The sequence below is a fragment of the Mytilus californianus genome, unplaced genomic scaffold (assembly GCF_021869535.1).
Source record: "Mytilus californianus isolate M0D057914Y unplaced genomic scaffold, xbMytCali1.0.p SCAF_4, whole genome shotgun sequence".
Lineage (NCBI taxonomy): Eukaryota > Metazoa > Mollusca > Bivalvia > Mytilida > Mytilidae > Mytilus > Mytilus californianus.
Genome location: NW_026262690.1, coordinates 1,757,431 through 1,780,208, shown reverse-complemented (window position 1 = coordinate 1,780,208; position 22,778 = coordinate 1,757,431). Strand labels below are relative to the sequence as shown.

General features: G+C 31.7%; 1 protein-coding gene across 1 annotated transcript in view; it reads right to left on the bottom strand.

Annotated features, from left to right (window-relative positions):
* Positions 1-22,778, bottom strand: part of LOC127737264 (CD109 antigen-like) — a 70,399-nt gene that overhangs the window by 30,848 nt on the left and 16,773 nt on the right. The window contains exons 10-22 of the mRNA XM_052247820.1: positions 21,562-21,652; positions 20,745-20,957; positions 15,085-15,363; positions 13,198-13,299; positions 12,543-12,605; positions 11,361-11,555; positions 10,644-10,793; positions 10,391-10,504; positions 9,199-9,253; positions 7,122-7,272; positions 3,539-3,656; positions 3,256-3,369; positions 914-1,003 (exon numbers count right to left, since the gene is read on the bottom strand). Of these exons, the coding sequence (XP_052103780.1) occupies positions 914-1,003; positions 3,256-3,369; positions 3,539-3,656; positions 7,122-7,272; positions 9,199-9,253; positions 10,391-10,504; positions 10,644-10,793; positions 11,361-11,555; positions 12,543-12,605; positions 13,198-13,299; positions 15,085-15,363; positions 20,745-20,957; positions 21,562-21,652 (1,735 nt within the window). The remainder of the gene's footprint in view (positions 1-913; positions 1,004-3,255; positions 3,370-3,538; positions 3,657-7,121; positions 7,273-9,198; positions 9,254-10,390; positions 10,505-10,643; positions 10,794-11,360; positions 11,556-12,542; positions 12,606-13,197; positions 13,300-15,084; positions 15,364-20,744; positions 20,958-21,561; positions 21,653-22,778) is intronic.

Sequence of the window (22,778 nt, the reverse complement as noted above, 5' to 3'; positions counted from 1 at the left end):
TTGGTATTTCCCAGACGTTTGTCTTTTTCTGTTATCTTATAATCAATAATAAAAATGATAAAAATAGTAATTATATTAATAATGCCTAAAGGTAAATACGATGTTTATTTCATAATTCGAATTGAATTGACTTTCAGTCTATTGAAAGGTTAACCTTGTATACAGTTATCTAAAAGAAATACCAAATTGTTCAATATGGCAAGGTTCTACCAGAGCAAAAACGATTGTAAATAAAACGTCGGTTGGAGTCAAAGAAGACATGTACGGTAATCCTTGTAACTGTGGTGAGTTTTGTCAACAAATTGGTAGATTCTCCCGCTGAGAGCGTTTCTGCAAGAGGATATCAGCAGCCCAGTAATCCACACTAATGTTGTGACATGACAGACCATCAACACAAAATACTTATGTTTTACTACACCAAGCATAGATGACCTTCGTCAAATTTGGGTCAACATTTTAGCTTTATTTTGTTTGCAATGTCCTCATACATCGTAACTGATTTGGTTTTCCAACTTATTTCATGTATCTTGTGTAGATGAAATGCGCGTCTGGTGTACTACATTATAAGCCTGTGATCTTTGATGCGTTTTGTTAAAGAACAATAAAAAACACAAAATCCATTTTCACCTACATTATAAGTTCTTGATTAGTTGTCTAGCTATAAAGCAAACAAACAGTGGAATTCTTGAAGGACACATTCTGTAACATAAGTGTAAACCAGATGTGTTCAGTGCAACGATTGTACACAGTTCTGTAATGGATAATGTCGTTTACAATTCAAAAGGTGCATAAGCTTTGTTTTTACCTATGTTAAGTTTAACGTAGTATATTTTTGTTTGTCCTTGACCAAAGTATTTTCCTTTCCTGCAACGCTATTCTTTTAAAGGTAGTGTTTTATTTAAAGTATATTTACCTTTGTCCAACCATCACCACCTGGATTAAAACTGTTTCCATTTCCATCTACAAAACTGAAGTCAGCATTGTTTGACAGCTTCACAGATACCTGATGAATAAAGTTGACTGATCTTATTTAATACAGAAATGAAACTTGGTAAATGTTATAATAGCAATAAGCCTAGATCCAATGAAACTGATTTCATCGCAAGTTAAATTTTTATAATAGTATTATCTCAAGTTTGTACTATAAGTAAGGTTTCATCTTTCTCAAGATATCTAAGATAACTAAGATTGTCGTAACGTTTATGCCATTTTTTTCGTTAATCAAACTAACAAAAATTTCATCTTCATTTACTTTTATATCATTCTACAAAGTACTTAGAAAAAAGTAATTTTACAATCTATGAAAAAATAATATTCTAAAACACTGTTCCCGAAACGTTTAATATAAAAAAATTGGGAGATGTTGTTTTTTTTTTCAATCTTAGAAAACAAAAGTCCTGGAGCCAATATCAATATGTTATAGCTTATATGATCAAACACGCAATCTGTTTACGATTTAGATTCAACATAGTGTTTACCCAAATAAGGAAAATGTAATTCAGTCGTTGTCGTTGTTTGGTGTCAGGATGTTTGTTTTTGTTTGTTTGTTTGTTTCATAGCTTGCTTTACAGAATATGTTATGCCAATTGTTTAAGCCCCAGGCAAGGGGTTTTCATATGACGTAGTTGTATCAAAGGTAAAACTACATTATACATAGTTAAAGAAAACAATTTTGACTGTCCTTTCTCTTTCTCTTTTGATTTTTGTTTTATATTTTGCTACTCAAACGTCTAGTCATGAACTTCCCTGATCCAGGTTTATGTTTCTTCATATATATATATCATATTCATTGCAATTGGTATCATACATTCGTATAAACTTGTTTTTAAAAGCTTTCCCAAACAATTTAATTATTATTTCATGTCATACTGTAATCGTGAGTCATCCGAAGACGTGTGTTGTTCAACAAAGCGTTCATAGCTTTTACACTTTCCTTTCATGAAAACAAGTATCCTATATTTGAAGACCTGTAAACTCGACAGAATTTTATCAATTCCTATCACTTAATTTTTTTTATAAATGTGTTTGTTGAAGAAAGTTTAATGATGAAAAAACAGTTATGGTCGGTATTTGATTCTTCTATGTATAACCTTGTCGGCGGCTGGGATTTCGAATGATATATTCGGGCTTTGGAACCTTTTCTTCGTGAGAACTATTACCTTCCTCACTAGTACGTTCATAATCCGGCTCAGCAAAGTCAAAGTTATACAAAACCTTATCCTTAATATGCATTTAGTATTTGCCGCTTGATGTCGTCATTTGATTAATTAATAATAATGTTTTTTTAATGAGATTTTGTAAAAATGTTTTTGTAACAGCTTATTTGATGTATAAAGTAAAATAACAAAATACCGAACTCCAAGGAAAATTCAAAACGGAAAGTCCTTTATCAAATGTCAAAATCAAAAGCTCAAACACATTAAACGAATGTATTACATTTGTAATATTCCTGACTTGGTAAAGCCATTTTCTTGTGTAGAAAATGGTGGATTGAACCTGGTTGTTAGCTAGCTTAACCTCTCCCTTGTATGACAGTCGCATAAAATTCCATTATCAAAAATAGGGGTACAGCAGTCAACATTGTGTAATGATCTTAATCACTATAAAAACAAACAAATATGTCAACAAAGAAAAACAAAATGGCATATAGACAAAGCACAGAAGCTAAAAAATGAAAGACAAGAATACAAAAAAATGACCTTAGCACAATAATTCAATGGCGGGTTGTCTAAGTTCCAAGCCACGCCAAAACGATATTACCAAAAATAGACAAAACAGTAAAGGTTAATAATTTACAAGGACCAACAAAAGAACAATATAAAACGTAATTAAGATGACAAACAACGTCAGTACCTAGAATCTATACTTCAATACCATCATGTCTTATTTGTGAAGTTGATACGGAATATTTATTTACAAGGCCTTGATATCTTCCGATGAACTTTTTTTTAGAAAAAGGACGAGACGTTCCTTGACATAACCCTGTTTCATAAACTTTTTGCTCAGACACTGGTGACATTTTATAAAGTCTGAGTAGGAGCTGTAAGCTCTTGATAAACTTCTACATATTTCATTAAAATAATGACAGATCCTGATATAAATGATATAATTGGAAATGTTGAACAGTTTTTGGTATAAAAACTATTTCATGTGATTTTCAAGATTAAGACCATAAATAAAAGAAATGATATTTTAATTTTCGATTTTGTTGCATGCATTTTTACCAAAATTGATATTTCATGAAAACCACTTTACCTGTTGATCCTGGTCTAAGTAATTAAAGACAGTGGCTTGAACTATTATAATTTCACCTCTAATTGCAGAAAACGGAAGTTCAAATCGCAGGAAAAATTTCTGATATGTCGTCAACTAAAACGAAAAAATATTACATATAAAGTCTAAAGCATTTTCATATTGAATTTGATTTGGTCTAATATGTCGTATAAACAGTAATTGTAACAAAAACAATTCCTTTTCAAAATAGGCAACAAAATTGAACAATTTATTATATGAATACAATAAATGAATTGATATTTACGTTTGCCGTTTGTGCTGCCACACCAAGACCCGAAACAGGATTTACAGCAAACGCTGACGCCACCCATTCTGTAATTGTATCAGGTGCTGTCGTCTTGATAGTAGCTGTTCCATCAGAGCTTAAAGTTTAGAACCAAACCAATGGTTAATATGCAACTATTTCATCTTACTCTGCGGCTTCCGTATAATGTATAGTACGTTTTTTTATATTGCTATAGATTCTAATTAGTTTCACGGTTTAATTTTTTGAATATGGTACAGTTTACCCATTTCTCTGACGTCAGTCTATTGTTCTTACTGTAGATTATTTTTTAAGAATCCACTGACCACTGTGTTGACATAAGATTACTTATATTATAACTTTTGACTTTTAACTTACGATATTTTATCCTCTCAAAAAACGAGTTTTGTATGAAGGGTTCGAACTCGCGCGTATTTTCATCGTAAATCATTACGGTCTTCAGTCTATGCATGATACCACTATACCACGAGTGCTGACATAAATCAATGTTTGAATCAAACTCTTGAAGCGCTTAAATGTCAATACATGTAAATAAACTGGATTCCTGTCTCATTGATAATTAGCTTCTGTAATCTTTGAAATACATATTCTATCTTGGTTTGTTCTTGTTCTTTTCAAAATATTTTAGTTTGTTTTATTTTGGGTGTTATTTTTTTTAAGGAAGATCATGTTCTACATTTGAAAGTTCTTGATTATAATTATATAGCAATATAAAAATATAAAAATGACAAGAGAAAAAATAAATAAAACGTTTTCTTTAAAATCATAAAAAAAAAGTTTATTCCGGATGTCAGGTTTGAACATTGGTCGATTTTTAACATCGTTATAATGAATGAACCTTTATACGATTGTGGCTATTACACAATAGTTGTAACCACTATAAAATCAAGGAATTGTATAAATTGTATATCTGTACAAGTCCTTGATAAAATAAACCGTTATGATTTTTGTTACCAACGACTAAACGATCACGCTAACCTTAAAGACTTGGATTAGTACGGCTTTTTTTTTATCTTTTTATCTTTATCTTTATTGATAAGTACGGCTAAATGGTAGCCAACACTCAGACAACAAAATTTTGGTGGTTGAAATTTTAAAACTTTTTAAAACTTTTTAAATAAATTTTGTATATTAGTATATGTCTTTTTAAATAAACCATAAATACCAAAATCTATTCAATTTGAATAATTTGTGATGATTTAACATGAAATAAAATATTTATTTACCAATATGAAATTTGGAGTTCAAATGGGGAGCTAACACCCCATTTAAGCTATATTAGACTTATGTTAATACAGATATGAACCGTGTGGATATAATCAATTCTAACTATTATTGAACAAAAAAGACAAAATACGATGTTATCTTTATGAAATTCCGTTGATCTATTGTCAAAACGTAAAACAGACAGTCGTTTTATTGGAAATGGGTTAAGCTAGAGAATTTATAAGAAGTAGTGGATTCGGAAACGATAATCAACTTGCGACTAAAGACGCTCGTTGATTATCGTTTACGAATCCACTAATTCTTATTAATCCTCTAATACGTAATCTTCCATTGATTTTATTTGGGAATGGAAACCTTATAAGGAAAGTGAGCGAGTTTTCATATCTACTTTCCTAAGCATATAAGCACAAAATTGTAAATTCATTAACCAATTTTTTTAATATTTATTATAATGAGAAAGTAATCTGCCTAATGTTATTGCATTTTTTGAAATTGAAAATAAGGCAAATATCGTCTTTGAATTGAAATTTGAAAATATGCAGCGTGTATGCTTACTTAACAAACTTGAATAAATACCTGAGCATGCCTTAAAGTTTCATGATGTAAATACGATTGTAGGGAGAAACAACAATAACGGTACCGATTTGTTGCAGAGATTCTCATTTGGACAATTATTGTCTCTTTAGTGATGTTCATGGCAAACTATTTGAAAATCAAAAACCAAATACAAATATTGATGAGCTGATAAAACCAAACAAGTAAAGACACAGACATGGGAACAGAGCTATTCATGAGGGAGATACAATTTTAAACAGAACCTTTCAATAAAAGAAGTCAGTATTTTCATGCCAGTACAAATATAACAAAGTATAGCTACTGGGCTAAATATACAACCGTATTTACTGAAGAATTAAATTTAAGCGATCAATACCATAACAAATCTCTAATAATACATTGTATTTGATTTATTTAACCCAAAATTTGTAACTAAAATATATCAAATTCACAGGTAATACATAAAGACAAAACAATCAAACAATAAAACCACAGATTTAAAGTTAACTTCTTTTCTAATAGCAGAAAGTATAAAAACAAAAATACCGAACACCCAGGAAAATTCAAATCGGAGAATTCGTTATCAAATGGCAAAATCAAAAGCTCAACACATCAAACGAATGGAAAACAACTGTCATATTCAGTAGCATATTATAAAATACAGACAAACTATCAAAGTGTGTACCGTTAATGTTGGCAAGTCTCAATAATGTTTCCTTGTATCGGTTTGAGATGTTTTCACGACAAATTTATTATTTAAATATATCTTGATAAAACCTAATGGTCTTTTGAACGACAAAATTATTTTATGTCTACCTGTGCGAATTTCAAACGCGCGATTTTACGCCAGTACTTAAAACCTTCCATCCTTTATGGGTGGATTTTACATAGATAAATAAAATCGTATAATATAAGCAAAATGAGGATGTTAAATTTGATGTATGCCTTTTTGTGCTTCTTCGTTACATTTGTTTGTTATTATAGTGATTAAGATGATAACACAATGTTGACTGCTGTACTCCTATTTTTGACATTTTTACCTATTGTGTTTGTTTGTTTTGTTCACGCATCGTTGTCAATATAATGGAATTTGAAGCGACTGTCATACAAGTGAGAGGTTTAGCTAGCTATAAAACCAGGTTCAATCCACCATTTTCTACATAAGAAAATGCCTGTACCAAGTCAGGAATATGACAGTTGTTATCCATTCGTTTGATGTGTTAGAACTTTTGATTTTGCCGTTTGATTTGGGACTTCAGTATTTTTGTGATTTTACATTTTTCAATGAAAGTTAAAATTAAAACAACGAAATTCAAATTTCTAGTGTGATTGTTTTCTATACTCGGCTTGATATATCTAAATACAGTTGTATTTTGTTGGAAACCGTATATTGCGACGCATTCTTGGTGCGTCCTTGTGTTACTGAATTATGAATGTATAACCAATATGTCATTTTGTTCCTCTTGACTGTTTAAAATATAAATAGTGTACAATAGTGTTTTTTTATACTTTCAGACATTCTAAAAAAAAAATGCAACATGTAAAAAGTTTACCATGTAAACAATATCACGTTCATGTTACGCAATATCATGAACCAACTCTTCTATTTGTTAAGTAGGTTAACAATAGTTTTGAGAAATAAATAAATAATTGGATATACTCTCAGCTGTTCTGCGTTGATTTAAACAGAATTATCCAAGCTCAAGAATTCCTAAATTTTATAACACACAATTATCAGGCAATATATTATTAAAATATAGAGCAAAAAGTATAATCTTACCCTGTTGTTCTGTCAACCCAAAGCCATGTCTCGGGAAAATTTTTTCTTGTTCGTGTGGGCGACATCAGCCCACCTCCGCCCCCAGCCAAAGCACCATTACCACTAAAGCCACCAGACATAGCCGACATCATCATATTATCACGAGAAAAGCCTAAGTATTTGATGCAATATCTAATGTTATTTGACTTTTTTTCTGTATTGTAAATAACAAGCACATGAAATACACACGCTCTTAGATTCGTGCGTCCGAAGCTCTATTATTGATTTACCTTCATCAGGAAAGCTCAAAAACATTTAAAAGCCAAGGATGCGTAAAACGTTGCAATGAGCTATTTGGCCGCAATACAGAATACTTAAAATCATCTAAGGTCGACTATGCTTGGGGAAGTTGGAACCTTAGTTTTCAAGTATCTAATAAATTTATGAACGGTGAATTTTAAATACGTGTATGTTATAAATCGTGTCATTACTGAAGCACTGACTACTAAGCTGATGATACCATCGGAGGTAGATCGATCAAGAAGAAGCGGTATTGACCCAGGGCTATAAATGAAATAAACACTTTTTTAGATGTAGCTTCATCAGAACTGTGAGCTATTTCTCAATAATGATACCCCGCTCTTAGTATCCAGTAGACAGGAAGGTGAAGAGCATTGTATATGATGATTCATCACACGATATAACGTGTTCACATGAAGGCGTATTACACATTTTAAGAAGTTCGTTTCTGTAGTTCCTTAAAGAATGTGAGGAAAATTGCATAGATTATTTTAAGAAAATATAAGCATTCGTTAAACAGGAAGCTGAGGAGCGATGGATTTGAAAATGCATGCTCACTTAAAGTGCAATACCAACTTTAAGACGTTTTTATTTGTAGATTGAAAAATGCGATGGAAAAAAAACAACACAAAATCTCATCTTAGATTAAAAAACAAAATATATGAAAAGTAAAATGTGAATGAATAATGAAACATTTAAAAGGAAATTAATATCCTTTTGAAGATGTTCACTGGATATCAAAAGTTTGAAAAGCCAAACAAAAACAATCGAATTTCAGAAGAGATTAATCTGTCAAATATTGTAATTAATAATTTTTTATTCTATCTTACAAACAGACAAGGTTTCAATTTCTGGCAAAACTGAAAAAGTTGTAAAAGCACTCTCATATTAATTTACATTTAGAAAAAAGAAACAGCATTATCATCAACTCTTTACTACCAATTGCCTGATAAAAAGATGGAATGGGTGAGGCTGCTACTCATATTAAATTGTTTTAAACGTTCCGTTTAGAATTGACCATCACAAGTCAAATATCTCAATATTGAGATTGTTTTTGATATATCAAATGACATTTGCGCAATGAAGTAACCAATCGATGTCATGACATTAATCTATCTATAAAATCTATCTTTTTTTAAGGATTGCAATTTACATAAGTTTAGCAGTTGCAGGGGACGAAACATAACTTTTATCTTGTCTTTTGCAGAAAATAGTTTTATGGTCTGAATCGTGTGAACCGCTACTTGGTGAATATTATCAACGGGAACTGAAAATCAATCATAAGCTGCAACAACCAAGTAGTAGTAAAAAATGTTTAGGGTAATAAGTCAGAGTCGGAAAGGATAAAAAAAATGTAAAAGAAAGTGAAGCAGTAATAATTTTGTTCCTGCAATCAATTGTGGCTCACTAAATAACGAAGGATCTTTTTTCCTTTGTCCAGTAGTTTGATTGAAATACGATGGTTGTGTTGCGATTATCGAATATTATTTAAATGTACGTGACATTTTTACAATGCATATTCTTGAAAATTGCTAATTCAAAATATCAAATAAATGTTGATTTCTTTTCGTATATATTCTACAATAATTTAAATATTATGATTTCTCTGTTAACATTATCGTTGGGTATAAATTCTGATATAGGGTAAAACAAAGAAAATGAAATATGTACGTTTTTTGGTAAAGATTTAAGAATATTAGGAATCTTATAAACACTTGTTAACAAAAAACATAGCGTACATTAGAATAATGATAATAAGTTATTCAGAAATTACATTGCAACACATACAATTACTTACTCGGATGTGTATATTGAAACAATACTGCATCAGTCAAAACATAAACACCAGCTCCCTATAAAATATCAGTCAAAACATAAACACCTGCTCCCTATAAAATATCAGTCAAAACATAAACACCTGCTCCCTATAAAATATCAGTCATAACATTAACACCTGCTTCCTATAAAATATCAGTCAAAACATAAACACCTGCTCCCTATAAAATATCAGTCAAAACATAAACACCTGCTCCCTATAAAATATCAGTCAAAACATAAACACCTGCACCCTTTAAATATCAGTCAAAACATAAACACCTGCTCCCTATAAAATATCAGTAAAAGTTCAATGAAAGGCAGAAGCCACTTTTAATAGAAATGTTCAATTGGAATATCATGAGCCAGTAATTCAGTGGTTGTCGTTGTTGCTTTTCTTCGTATTTTCTTCTCGTTTGTTGTTTAAGCGTAAATCAGTCCTTTGGTTTAGTTAATCATTTTTATCTTTTTCTATGTCAGTACCTTTTATAGCTTACGCTACAGTGTGATTTTGCTCAATGATAAAAGCCGACGGCGACCTTACATTTCTTATACTATGTCATTCAGGCTTTGATGGATAGTTATATTTTGACAATCAGACATCATTTACTTATTCCAATATATTAAAGAACACATTCACCACACATTCGCAACAGTAAGTAATTTTTAAAACACTTGTGGTCATAACATAGGCGAGTTAAAATTTCAAACGGTTGTAGTCTGAAAGATTGATAATATTACAACATCCAGACCTGCTGTTCCGGTGCATGCATATTAATTTGATGATTAATTGCACGAGACTTGGCGTATTTAGAAAGTTGTGTTCATTGTGATGATTGGAGTTTCTTCACTAAGTCACTAAGTCGCGAAAATGCAGTTGGTCTTTTTCTTTTTTAGCCATGGCGATGTCAGTTTTCTTTCGACTTATGAGTTTGAATTTCCCTTTGGTATTTTTTGCCTCTCTTTTCCATAATTTAATTGCCATGAAGGTTAAAATTGTACAAATACCGATCGATATATTACTAGTGTTCATTTGGTAAATTTGTAAAGGATTTAGAATCGCCAAACAGTTGTTTAACATGCAAGGTTATCTTTTCTTTACCAACTCCCCCTTTTCTAAATGTGTGTGAATTTGTTTTTAAACACGAGCAATTTTGTCATTTGTGCAGACTCACCTGGAAAACGGAAAATGCATCCCTGTCGTTTACAGGAGTAGGTATCCAGGAGTCCCATCCACCAAATCGTGGCAAATTACCAAAGTTGTTATATCTTTGGAGCTCATTAAAAACCTTTCAAGGTGATAACATAAGGATTAAATATGTAGCATTAATGATACAATATATAGCTCAATAAAATGTGCGGTCGTTAACAATCAATAAATGAGCGAGAAATTTCGAAACATATTTATTGAAGCTGCATTCAACTTACATCTTGTGTTGTGATGTCGTTTCCTGATTTCAGTAAAAGAACGCTCTTATCAACAGCCAGAACATTCACTAGGGACTTTTGATCAGCCGTCACTTGCAGGCTTACTTCTTCTCCTGGTGTTGCTGTTTTCTTGTTAAATTTCAAAGACACCTTTAAAATATCAAAATTAAAAGATAGATATGACATTCTTGTTAGTAGTATTTTGAATAATCATTCTGAAACTTAACTCATTATCAAGGGCGTATGATAGTAGGAACGGAACAGAATTCTCTATGCACATAAAAACCCGTCCTATAACAATACATGGGTGTAAAGGTAAATAAAGGAACACAATTGTAATGCAATCATTTTATCCGGTCAATTAAACAAAAACAAAATCAAACAGTTTTAAAAAATGAACAAATATATTTCTAGATTTCCAACTTTGATAAGGTCAGCTAGTTGTTTGATTTTAGCGCCACTGGTATTTTTTATTTAAAAATGCTTCTTTGGAGTACTAATTTATGAATTTAGTATCTGTGAAGACTTCTGCAATCACCGTTTATTTAGATAAAGAAGATGGTTTGTTTATTTATGAATCGTTAAATATGGACCCAAAAATATTAAACTCTGTTCAACAGAAACAAGTTTTCATACTCAATGATAATTTACACAAAATAGCATCAACTTTGATACAAAAAAGACTGTTATATCAATCATAACCTTAAAAATACCCACTGCATTGTCAAATATGTCTTCAATAGGTATGCTGATAGCATCAGCCACAATTTCACCATCTTGTCGTCTGGCATAATATACCAATAACTTGGCTTGAGGAACCATTCCATATGTTATCATCAGTCTTTGGTTTCGCTGTTTTTCTTGTGTCATTGTAAATCTACCCTGTGTTACAAGGGATCCTTTCGAAAATACCTGTCAACGAAAAAAAAAAAAGTTCTAATTCTTACGTATTAAGATTTTTAATTGACGTTTAAACTACAGTAGAAATTAAGAATTGTACTTAAATGAGTATTGCTTCAAAGAAATGAATTTAAAAAAAGAGATTTTAAGTACTTCTGTCGTCCAATAAGGTTTATTGTGTTTCATACTATAATTATAGATAACATATTCAACTCAAAAACTACCCCTTCACGAGGAATAGATGACAAATTATCACTTCATAATCGATCATCGACACAAATTTTTTGTGTTTTGTTTACTGTTGGTTTTTGCGTGGTTTTTTTTATTTGCCATAGCTTTGCCAGTTTGTTTTTTTACATATGATTTTAAATATCCCTTTGGTATCTTTACCCTCTTTTGAAAATCTGACAGCGTGCAAAATAAAAATGAGAATATGTGATATAATTTCAAAATAAAACAACTATTCATAACAGGCCAAATGAGGTATATGTAAGCAACTTAAGGTTACCGTACGAGCTCCAACAATAAGCAAACCGATACAGTATAGTGATCTATAAAAGACCCAGAAACGACAAAAAGTGAAGCTATTAAAACGAAAAAGTCAAGTCGGATTTTCTACAAAAGAAAAAAATAAAAGCGACCAAAGACAGTCACTGAATTACAATCTCCTCACTAGGAAAAGGCACATAAAACATGTTGCACGGTTAAACAAAGAAATTAATCAATTCGTGAGACCTATTTGAAATATTGACAGTCTGTTATAGATCTTAAATTCTGAAAAAGTTTGAACAAGTTAATGCGTTCCTCAGTTTTTGTTTTGTTTTTATTTGATTTGTATCTTCCTAATAGATTTATATCATTTGAATATCGACAAACTACTCTTGCCTGTAATTCAAAAGAATTGTTGATAAGCATGCACATGTTGATTGAGAAGTGTATGTTCTATTAGGTTCTGTTTTATTTCTTAAAATGTAATGTTATTTTACAAGGAATACTCACTTTATAACTACAGTATTGAATTGATTCTGTGACTTTCACAAGTAGTGGTAAATACTCCCCTGGCTAAACAAGAATCATATTTGTAAATACATACAACTTTCCGTGATAGCATGACTAGAATGAATTTTCGTTTTTAAATTCTGTTTAAATTTGATCAATTAACCACAATTGATATATTCTTAGTATAGTGACAACAAAATGTATTAAGGACAAACCATCATCTGCGCAAAACAATTGCAATACTTTTGATCTTACAAAATTCATGAAATTGAGTGTATAAGTAATTAACTTATTTAATCATCTTATTGAAAGATCATTGTTTTTACGTTAAAGTGATATCATAATTTCTTTGAAATGTGATATCATAATTCGATAAGTTATATAATTCAAGATTTTGTTGGAATAAATTGTAAGATATCTTTGCAAGATTTGATTTATCATCAATTTATACCACCCCATAGCTTCGTTCTTGAATGTACACATATAGCTTTTTCCTCATCAAGTTCAAAAGCGTGCTTGTGTTCATCTTGAACTTGCAGTGAGGTGATTTTTTTCCATGTTGAAACCTTTACTGTGACATTGACTTTGATATGAAAAACATCAATAAAGGCGTTCTTTATTAATTTGCATTTGTTCAATTTATTTCAATACACACCTTTGCAGCTTTATTGTTCCTAACAGAAACCTGAATGTAGTTTCTGCTAGGGGATTCCGCTCGATTAACACGTTTATTTGCACTGGCACCACGATAGAACGCCTGTAAGTAATGATTTAAACTATATTATATATATATATACATAAATAGGTGACTGCTGTTAAACAAATGAGAAATTCAGCAAGACAAAGTTTACACCAGGATACGGAAAAATCACAAAAGTATTCAGTTATTTTCGTTTTGCTTTTGTTTTTGTTTGACGTCTCTTTCTTAACTACAAACTCCAACTTAGCTACCTAGATATGTGATGGATGATATGATGTACTAATGTGCAGCACAATAAAACGTAAAAGGTTTTAAGTTTGCAAACTTTGATATAGGAAAAAAGTAAAAAAAAAATAACATAAATACCGAACTCCAAGAAAAATTCGAAACGGAAAGTCCCTAAACAAATGGCAAAATCAAAAGCTCAAACACATCAAACGAATGAAAAAAACAACTGTTAGACCACAGCTCAATAATTCTTTAAATGAAGGTATACTTACGCCACGATCGATGACTTAGACCTTCTTGAAGCACATATTTACAAATACGAAACGTAATGCACTCATTTCACTTCAGTTTTTAATTTAATTCATCTTATTTGCATAATACACTCTTATTCTGAAAATTTTTAATAATCAAGTTACCGACTGAAAACCCATTGATAAATGCATAAATAATAGGCCAATAATATATAAATAGTATATGCAATACATTTTGCTTGCATGTTTTAAGCAGTTTCTAATATCTTTAATTTATAATGTACATTATTATTTTGTTTTGTCATTTTTAGGTTTTATTCTGCTTTGAACACTTTATTGGGTCTTTTGGATGGCCACTTTTGTTTATAGTGAACTATTTTATATATAAAATGACTTGTCTAATATTAAAACGTTTGGTATCAAACATGGCTCATATCATGAATATGACTTCTACAACACACTCATAATCTCATTTATTTCACCGTGTCTCTAAACATCTAAGCCATACAGTCACGTACTATTGATAAATCCGTAGTGTACATTTGTACATTCGGGTAACGAATTTGTAAGTTCGTTAACAATAAAAGTTAGACCTTTAATCTACTGGTATCTGAGTTTCTCTAAATTAATCCGTGTCCCTTCATTTCTCGCTATAACTTCTATATAATCGCTGTTTTATCGAATTCGCCAAAGTTGCCGGTCTAATTCCATGTAATTTTGGTAAAAAGTAAAATAATAAAAATTCAAAACGAAGAGTCCCTTATCAAATGGCAACATAAAAATCTCAAAAACATCAAACGAATGGAAAACAACTGTCATATTCTCGACTTGGTGCAGGTATCTTCTTATGTAGAAAATGGCGGATTTAACCTAGTTTTATAACAAGTTAATCCGCTCACTTGTATGACAGTCGCGTAAAATTCGTCTTCAACTGTGTATATGAATATATGTAATTGAAATCTTATATCTCAGTCGTTTCGTTGTCAAATATCTTGACGGGTCTGATAACATGATATCAATGTGACTATATTGTAAACATTTAAGCACTTTCGTGTAACAGCCAAATATGAAGCAGAGATATTAATCGACGAATACAAGCCTAGTTAACAAAGACAGTTCAAGCGGCATGATGTCACAAATTAAAGCAAAGGTTCAAATTACGCTATTGTTAAGTTAACATAATGTTCTAATCATTTTGTTATTGGTATAGTACAATAAAAAGGTAACATGTCACATAAACATTTTGGTGATTAACCTTTTTCGTAGAATGGCAATTGCCCGTTCGTGCAGTATACACGTAACAGTCTTCTATAAATGAAATTCACTTATATGTATATTTTATCTCTTATATATTTCAAATTACCCTTATATTTCCATTTTTGGCCGCTCTCGGAAAGTTTGCTGATAAAACAATTATTCCTGATTCAGGTATTCGTATAAGCCTTGACAACAAGACTTTTTCTTCATCTCTAGTTTCAGGTTGTTGCATTTGTCCAATAGGCATGACTTGACCACCACTACCAGATGATTCAGGTCTAACGTTTTGTTTTTCTGTGATCACGGGTACATAATACGTCACTGTCATGTTCACCATACCTAACGGTGGCTTTATAGGACTGTCATCATGTTGTGTTGCCCGTAACTAAAATCATGTTCATAGAATAACATGTAATATAAACAAATCTAAAGACTTTATAAAAATTTATGATTATGAATAAAAGAATATGAAGAAATTACGTCAATGAGAAAGCAATCCTACAAATAATGGATATAAACCTACCACTATTGGTATTTGAATACAGTAATTTGAGGATAAAATAAAGCACTATGACTATAGGTTGCACTTTGTAAATACAGCTGTTTCACAAACAACGCCTCTTTTGGGGAGATATTCAATATTCATAGATATTTTGTTTTATAGATATAGGAAGATGTGGTATGAGTGCCAATGAGACAACTCTCCATCCAAGTTACAATTTATAAAAGTAAACCATTATAGGTCAAGGTACGGCCTTCAACACGGAGCATTGGCTCACACCAAACAGCAAGCTATAAAGGGTCCTAAAAAATTACTAGTGTAAAACCATTCAAACGGAAAAACCAACGGTTTTATCTATATAAAAACGAGAAACGAGAAACACGTATGAACTACATAAACAGACGACAACTACTGTAATCAGATTCCTTGTTTACGTACTGGTTCCCAGATATGATCTCTGTGTTTCATCTCATAGAGACATAACTTGGGAATGTTACCAGTATAAATGCACATGATAGCGATGAAATTGAATTCTGAGGAAGACCCAAAGTGTAGAAAGGGGAAGTGCAAAATTTTAGTATAAGTTTTAACTCCTAGAAGTTCGGGGCATATAAATGTTGAAAATATGCCGCACAGCCCTATGTTTGACCTTTGAATAAAATAGTAGTGCGTATCAACTTTCCATTCTAGGATTAATTCATTAACGAAACTTCATAGTAAAAGTGGCACAGTTTTAGCCGTAAAGGGAGTTGAATTCACCATCGGTCTAATGTTAATGATCCTAATAACAACAAATGTCTCTATAAACATTTTAATCAGCCTGACCATTCTATTGTTCCAATGAAAGTCCGGATTATAGAAAAAATATATCATTCAACAAATGACCCAATATTGAGTACACCATATCGTCTACAAAGAGAAGACTTTTGGATAAGAGAGTTGGGAACATCCATTCCCTATGGATCCAATGACAAAATTGATGGTGTAGGTATTTTGTCTAGTCCCAGGTGTAGTACTGTCAATAAATCACAATTATTTAACACTTCTGCCTGACGAAATAGAAGTCACGGTCACAGAAATTATACACCACCTGCTGTTCACACCGTGACAATTGATAGTCTGTTATCGTCTGTTCAAAAACCTTTAGGCATTCACCATATCAGAACTAAATTATACTCCATTCCATTATCTAAACTTTATTTACTATTTCAAGAGACCCAAAATACCTCCGTCATTGATTCTAATTCTGTTTTGTATAGATTAGTTTCAATTATCATGGACATTGCTAACCATAGACTATTCAAACCCGTAACAACTACTTCCAAAATGGGGAAAAACGTCATTTTTTTAAGTAGAATTCGCCAATAAAGGTTTAGATGCTATCAATATTAGCAATATTTACACCGGAAATCTGTACAAAAAACTATACCTGATTACTTCAAATATAAAGCTACACCTGTCATTTCATATACTTACACCAAGTCTATTGCATCCAAGATTTTCAACCATAAGAAGGTTTTAGAGGCCTTTAACCTCAAAGATGTGAAATCCAAACCTCCGGATTGCTCATGTGCATCGTCAAATACAATTATAGTCCAGCTGGTCATGTTATTACTGGCGACCTTGGCATCGTTACCAATGAACAACTAAGAGAGTTGTTAGCCAAGGGACCAAAATACAGAATTCCCCAGCCCATCAACTGGAAAAAGAACTTCAGGTTACTGATGGATGCAGTTGAAGACTATGCTAGAAAATGGGTAAAGCGCGAACCAGACGAACCAAAAGTGGACACATTGAATGGATCAAAGCTATTTGATGATGCAATCAGAAGCGCATTCAGAAACTACGATGTACTATGAGCACAAGGGTTTCTAACCCATTTAAGAACCCGGAGGTTGTGGATGCTTTATCCTCTTTGCATGACAAATATGTCGTTGTTCCAGCAGATAAAGCCTCCAATAATATTGTCTTCGTATGTAAAAACCATTATTTGCAATGCCTCACAAAAGAGCTTGGAATAAAAAGCACAACTGGTAATCCTACATATTCTTTAACATCATTTACAAAGGATGAAATTTTACAAAATCACCAATTTTTTCTTCTCTCATTTGGTATTAACATCAAAGAAAACGAAGAAAATCTACCGTCATTATATTGGATACCAAAACTTCATAAAACTCCGTATAAAGAACTATATGTAGCTGGATCATAAAGATGTTCGACTAAACACCTTTCTAAAGTGTTGACTACTATTCTTTCTACAGTAAAAGATTGCCTTCAAAAATATTGTGATGAGATATATTCAACCAGTGGTGTCAACCAGAAGTGGATTCTCGAAAATTCTAAAGATCTACTGCTAAATCTCAGATCACAATCTCTGCAATTTAGCAGCAACATTAAAACCTTTGATTTTTCTACGCTTTACACTACTATTCCCGATGCTCAATTGAAAGATCGACTTCACCATTTCATTAAACAGAGCTTTTTCTATAAAAATGGGAATCGAAGATATGCATTTCTTGTTTTGGGTTAAAATAATTCTTATTTTGTGAAGAACCATACTGATTCTTTCAGAAAATACAGTGAAGATGATATTATCAAAATGCTGGACTTTTTAATCGACAATATATTTGTTGAGTTTGGAGGATTGATATTTTAACAGACAGTCGGTTCTAATGGTGCACCCCTTCTGACCGACTTGTTTTTGTACTCGTATGAAGCGAAATTTATTCAGAACCTTCTATAAGACAAAAAGAAAAGGCACCTTGCAAAGTTCTTTAATTTTACTTTCAGATATATTTATGATGTCCTATCACTGAATAATCCATATTTCAGTCAGTACTTGCATCTCATATATCCCAGTGAACTTGAATTTAAGGATACTACTGATACAAAAAGGACTTCTTCATACCTTGATCTTTTCCTCAATATATACACAGATTGACGACTTCACACTAAAATCTATGCCAAACGGGATGATTTCAACTTTCCAATTATCAATTTCCCATTTCTCTGCAGTAACATACCCTATGCTCCGTCGTATAGTGTGTACATATCTCAATTGATACGTTATACTCGTGCATGTTCACACTATACTGACTTCATATACAGGAGTGTGATTACGCAGAAACTGCTCCAACAAAGTCATGAGGAGAAAAGATTAAAACGGACACTCCGTAAATTTTATGGACAGCATCACGATTTGGTTGATCTATACGATGTGTCTGTATCTAAACTAACTATTGACATTTTTACCACGTCTAAGATTGTGGTTTAACATCTAAGTCGTATGTCTGCAAAGTACCGAACGTGAACTATTCCCGAATATAACTGTTATACTGAATGTGAATTTGCATTGAGGTGCTGCGTGTCTCGGCGTTTTGTACATTCAACATTCGTGGATTTATTTTTGATGTTTCTGTTATGGTTTTGGTTGGATAATCTGTTATGTCTTATCGTTTGTATTCCAAATAATTACAAAATTGCCTTTCCATACCATCATTGTCATGAAAATTGTTTTGACGAATATTGTAAAATAATGGTATAAAGTTCGAAATTGCATGTTAGTTTTTTAGTTAATAAGCGAGTCACTGTTTTTGATATCCTATGGTGTTTGTCGTTGATGGAATATGTTCGTTGTTGTTCTGCGGTTTGCATGTTGTGTCGACTATTAAATTATTTGTTTGTTCGTTTCTCTGTTATGATTGTTCTCGCGTGTGTTTGTGCTGTATTTCTGTCACGTAGTGTTTTAGCGATATTTTTTAACATTGTCATAAAGCGGGAGGTTTGGCATGCCATTAAACCAGGTTCAACCCACCATTTTTTCTTAAAATGTCCTGTACCAAGTCAGGAATATGGCAGTTGTTATCAAATAGTTCGTTTCTATGTGTGTTGGCGTTTGTTTTTGTTGCACTTCGGTGTTCCTGTTGTTCCTTTGTTTTCCTCTTATAGTTGAAGTGCTTCCCTCGGTTTTGGTTTGTAACCCGGATATGTTTTTTCTCAATCGATTTATGACTTTTGAACACTACTTTTGCCTTTATTTACTTAAAGCTCTGAATGCAAAGTCGATTCATAATATATGCATATTTGGAATTTGAATTGTTTAATAGTGCTTATATGTACTCTTCCAAGTCATTGAAACTCATAATTCCTTGGTGATTTTTGTTGTTGCGGTATTCTTGTCCTTTCGATAACCCAAACGTAAGCCGTAATACCTGAATGTCCTTTTTTTTGTGACCTACCTAGCTAGACACACAAAAATACTTCAATACAACTAACAATAGTGTGTTCTATCCTAAATATGTACTAATTATTCCATATTCACAGAAAAAGCAGAATTATTTAGCAAATTTGAGGCCCAGGGGCAACAAAACAGAGAAAAATGCCAACCCCTGGGTCATAAAACAGATAATTTAATCTGTAAATGCTATGACTTTATTATCATAAAGGTCTTTTGTATAGAAATCAATAACTGTGCTTGGAAGTTATGCAAAAAACAGATGTAAGCAGTCAGTTCTATAAAACTTTTAGTGAATTGATACATCAGACTGGTTACTTCATTGATACAACTTTTGCAAATATGGCTTTGTTTAAACACATCTAGTTCATATATTAGCTAAATTATGTTATATACATGGTTAGAGATGATATTGTTGTGACAAGATTTCTAAACTGACCATTTAATGCAGAAATAGTGAACTTTTATTGATAAATAGGCAAACAGTAAGATGTGGATTGGAGACAGAGGCAAGATTGGATACTTTAGATAATCTTGAATGTCGGAATGATTCACTACGAAACTTTAGATTTATAGTATTCTGAAATGCTTTCAATTTGTTATCAGAATAGTTTCAAACAGGTTCTAGACATTTCATGTCAGAAAACATGCAAATAGGGTAAGCTGACAATAATTAAAGTCTTGTTTTCAAATTCCCAAAACATTGAGACAAGGGGTGGGGGTATAAAATGTACTATAAAAGGAAAGTAAGAGTATATGCAGTGATTTCTTTAAGGCTATGATTCTGATAAATAAATTTTGTTTTGAGAAAAAGTGTTTTTCAAGAGTTTTCTATTTGAATAAATGTTAGTATAACAGTTATATAGAAAATACCAACATTTATAAGTTAAACTGGAACCATCACAACGTGAAAATTTTTTCAAGGAATGTTAGGGTTGCACTTCATTTTTTTTTAAAACTAAACTGTATTAAAACATATGTTGGACTTTTTCAAACTTTATTCGTGTCGATAGCAATATATACTTACAATTATGGCATATTCCATATTTGGTTTGAATACAGAAGGCATCCGAGGAGAGAAATTGAGTTTTTCTGGTGTATCATAAATTTGAACAGAGCCTTTGTCCTCGGCTGAAACACCAGTAATGGATTCAGTTACTTTAGCTATGACCTCTATGGAAGTTCCAAGCGTAGGAGCCACTTCACTCATTAAAACCCGGACCGTTGCCTTTCCTTTTATCTACAAAGTAACACTTATTTTACAATATTTCTGAATGATTGGTGTAAAAATGATTGATGCTAAATAACAATAACACTTTGTAATATAAATAGTGAGTCCGAACCTCTTTTCTGGTTTTATATTCAATAGATATGCTCAAACTCCACAAAAGAAAGCCAAGGATGAATATCAAGACTTTTTAATTTGAAGAGCTAAATGACAAAACTTGAATTTATAAAACAACCAAATCTGATAATAAGATGTTAACATAACTATAAACGTTGAAAGATTTTGAGTTAAAACATCACCGCTAAAACACACTGATATAACTGTTATTTATCTTTTTTGACCGGGTAATGCTCAATTCATTGAAATGAATACTTTTGCTCCAGCATTTTTGTCCATAATTACATCAACAATGTGTTATTGTTTACTCATTCCGACCTATAGATGTCTCTTTTGTTTTCTGTAATGTTCATGATCAGTTGCAACTCTATAGCTTATATCCCCAAAATTCTATATGTAAGCTCATATTATAAGAAAATGTTTATGTTTAAGTGTATAAAGTTAAATCTAACTTTGCAAACAATGTACTAGATTTAAAAACTATATGCGATAAATAAACCTTAAATTTCTTCACAATCTGTTTTTCAGTCGACCAACTTCGTTTAATTGTCACTTCTGCGTCCCCTTCCACTGGCTTTCCAAACGTATACCTAAACAGTATTTACAAAAGAACAACCATTGTTACTATTGTCAAACGTGTATATCAACATTTTTTAAATTGAAAAAGCGATTTAACTTTTAAACAAGTTTGGTAATTTTGTGTTATATTTCCTTTCCTTTAGATTTCAAGTATGGCACCTAGGTCTTTGTAATAAAAACACTTTAAACTTGCCTAAGATAATGTGAGCATTCTTTGTTTTCTTTTTGTTTTGCTATGTGTAAAAGGTCAAATAGCGAAAATAATCTTACTTGTTTTAAATATTAACCAAATTTTATCATCGATACAAGGGCATCATTCGTAAATTATAAATCAACTTGTAGACATTTTATACGTTCAGGTAATTCAATTCCATCTTTTATAATATATATAAAGCACAAAAAATGTCGTCATTCACATCAAAAGCTAACCAAATCTTTAAACAAACTTATTCTCAAAGGATATAGTTACGATACTGTGTCAAGTCATTAAAGAAGGCATTTTTGGAAGTAATATTGATTCACTCATAGGGTCTTTGCATTAGAAAATAAACAATTTATTCCTCGGAGTTCGGTATTTTTTTTTTATGTTACTTTTTGTTCTAAAACCAGTTGTTGGCAAGATACGGTTTATGTTCATCTCGTAAATTTATGATGGCATGGATACCAAACCTCTAACGGAATGGTGGTTGATTTTCATATGATGAAGACATAATCTTTCGATTAGTTTAATTGAGCTGGCATGTCAATAACTGCTTGTAGTCCACTGGTAATTTATGTTAATCATATTGTCATTTTGCTTACTTTCTTCTGTTTCCTATGCTAAAATCGAGATCGGGCTTCTTTTTAACTGAGTGTTACTGTGCGTATTGCTGTGTGTTTGTTTGTTCTTTCATTGACTAGAGGTAAATTGGGAAGGTTGATATCTCACAAAACATGGTTTAAACATTTTTGCACCTGTCCAAAGTCAATTCCGTGTTAATCTTGTGTTTTTTTATAATTTGGATCATTTGTCTGTTTCGGAGTGTGGCGTCCATTTCGCTGAACTAGTATATATTATTGTTAAGGGTGCAGTTTGATATAAAAATAAGAAGATGTGGTATAACTGACAATGAGAAAACTCTCCACTAGACCAAATGA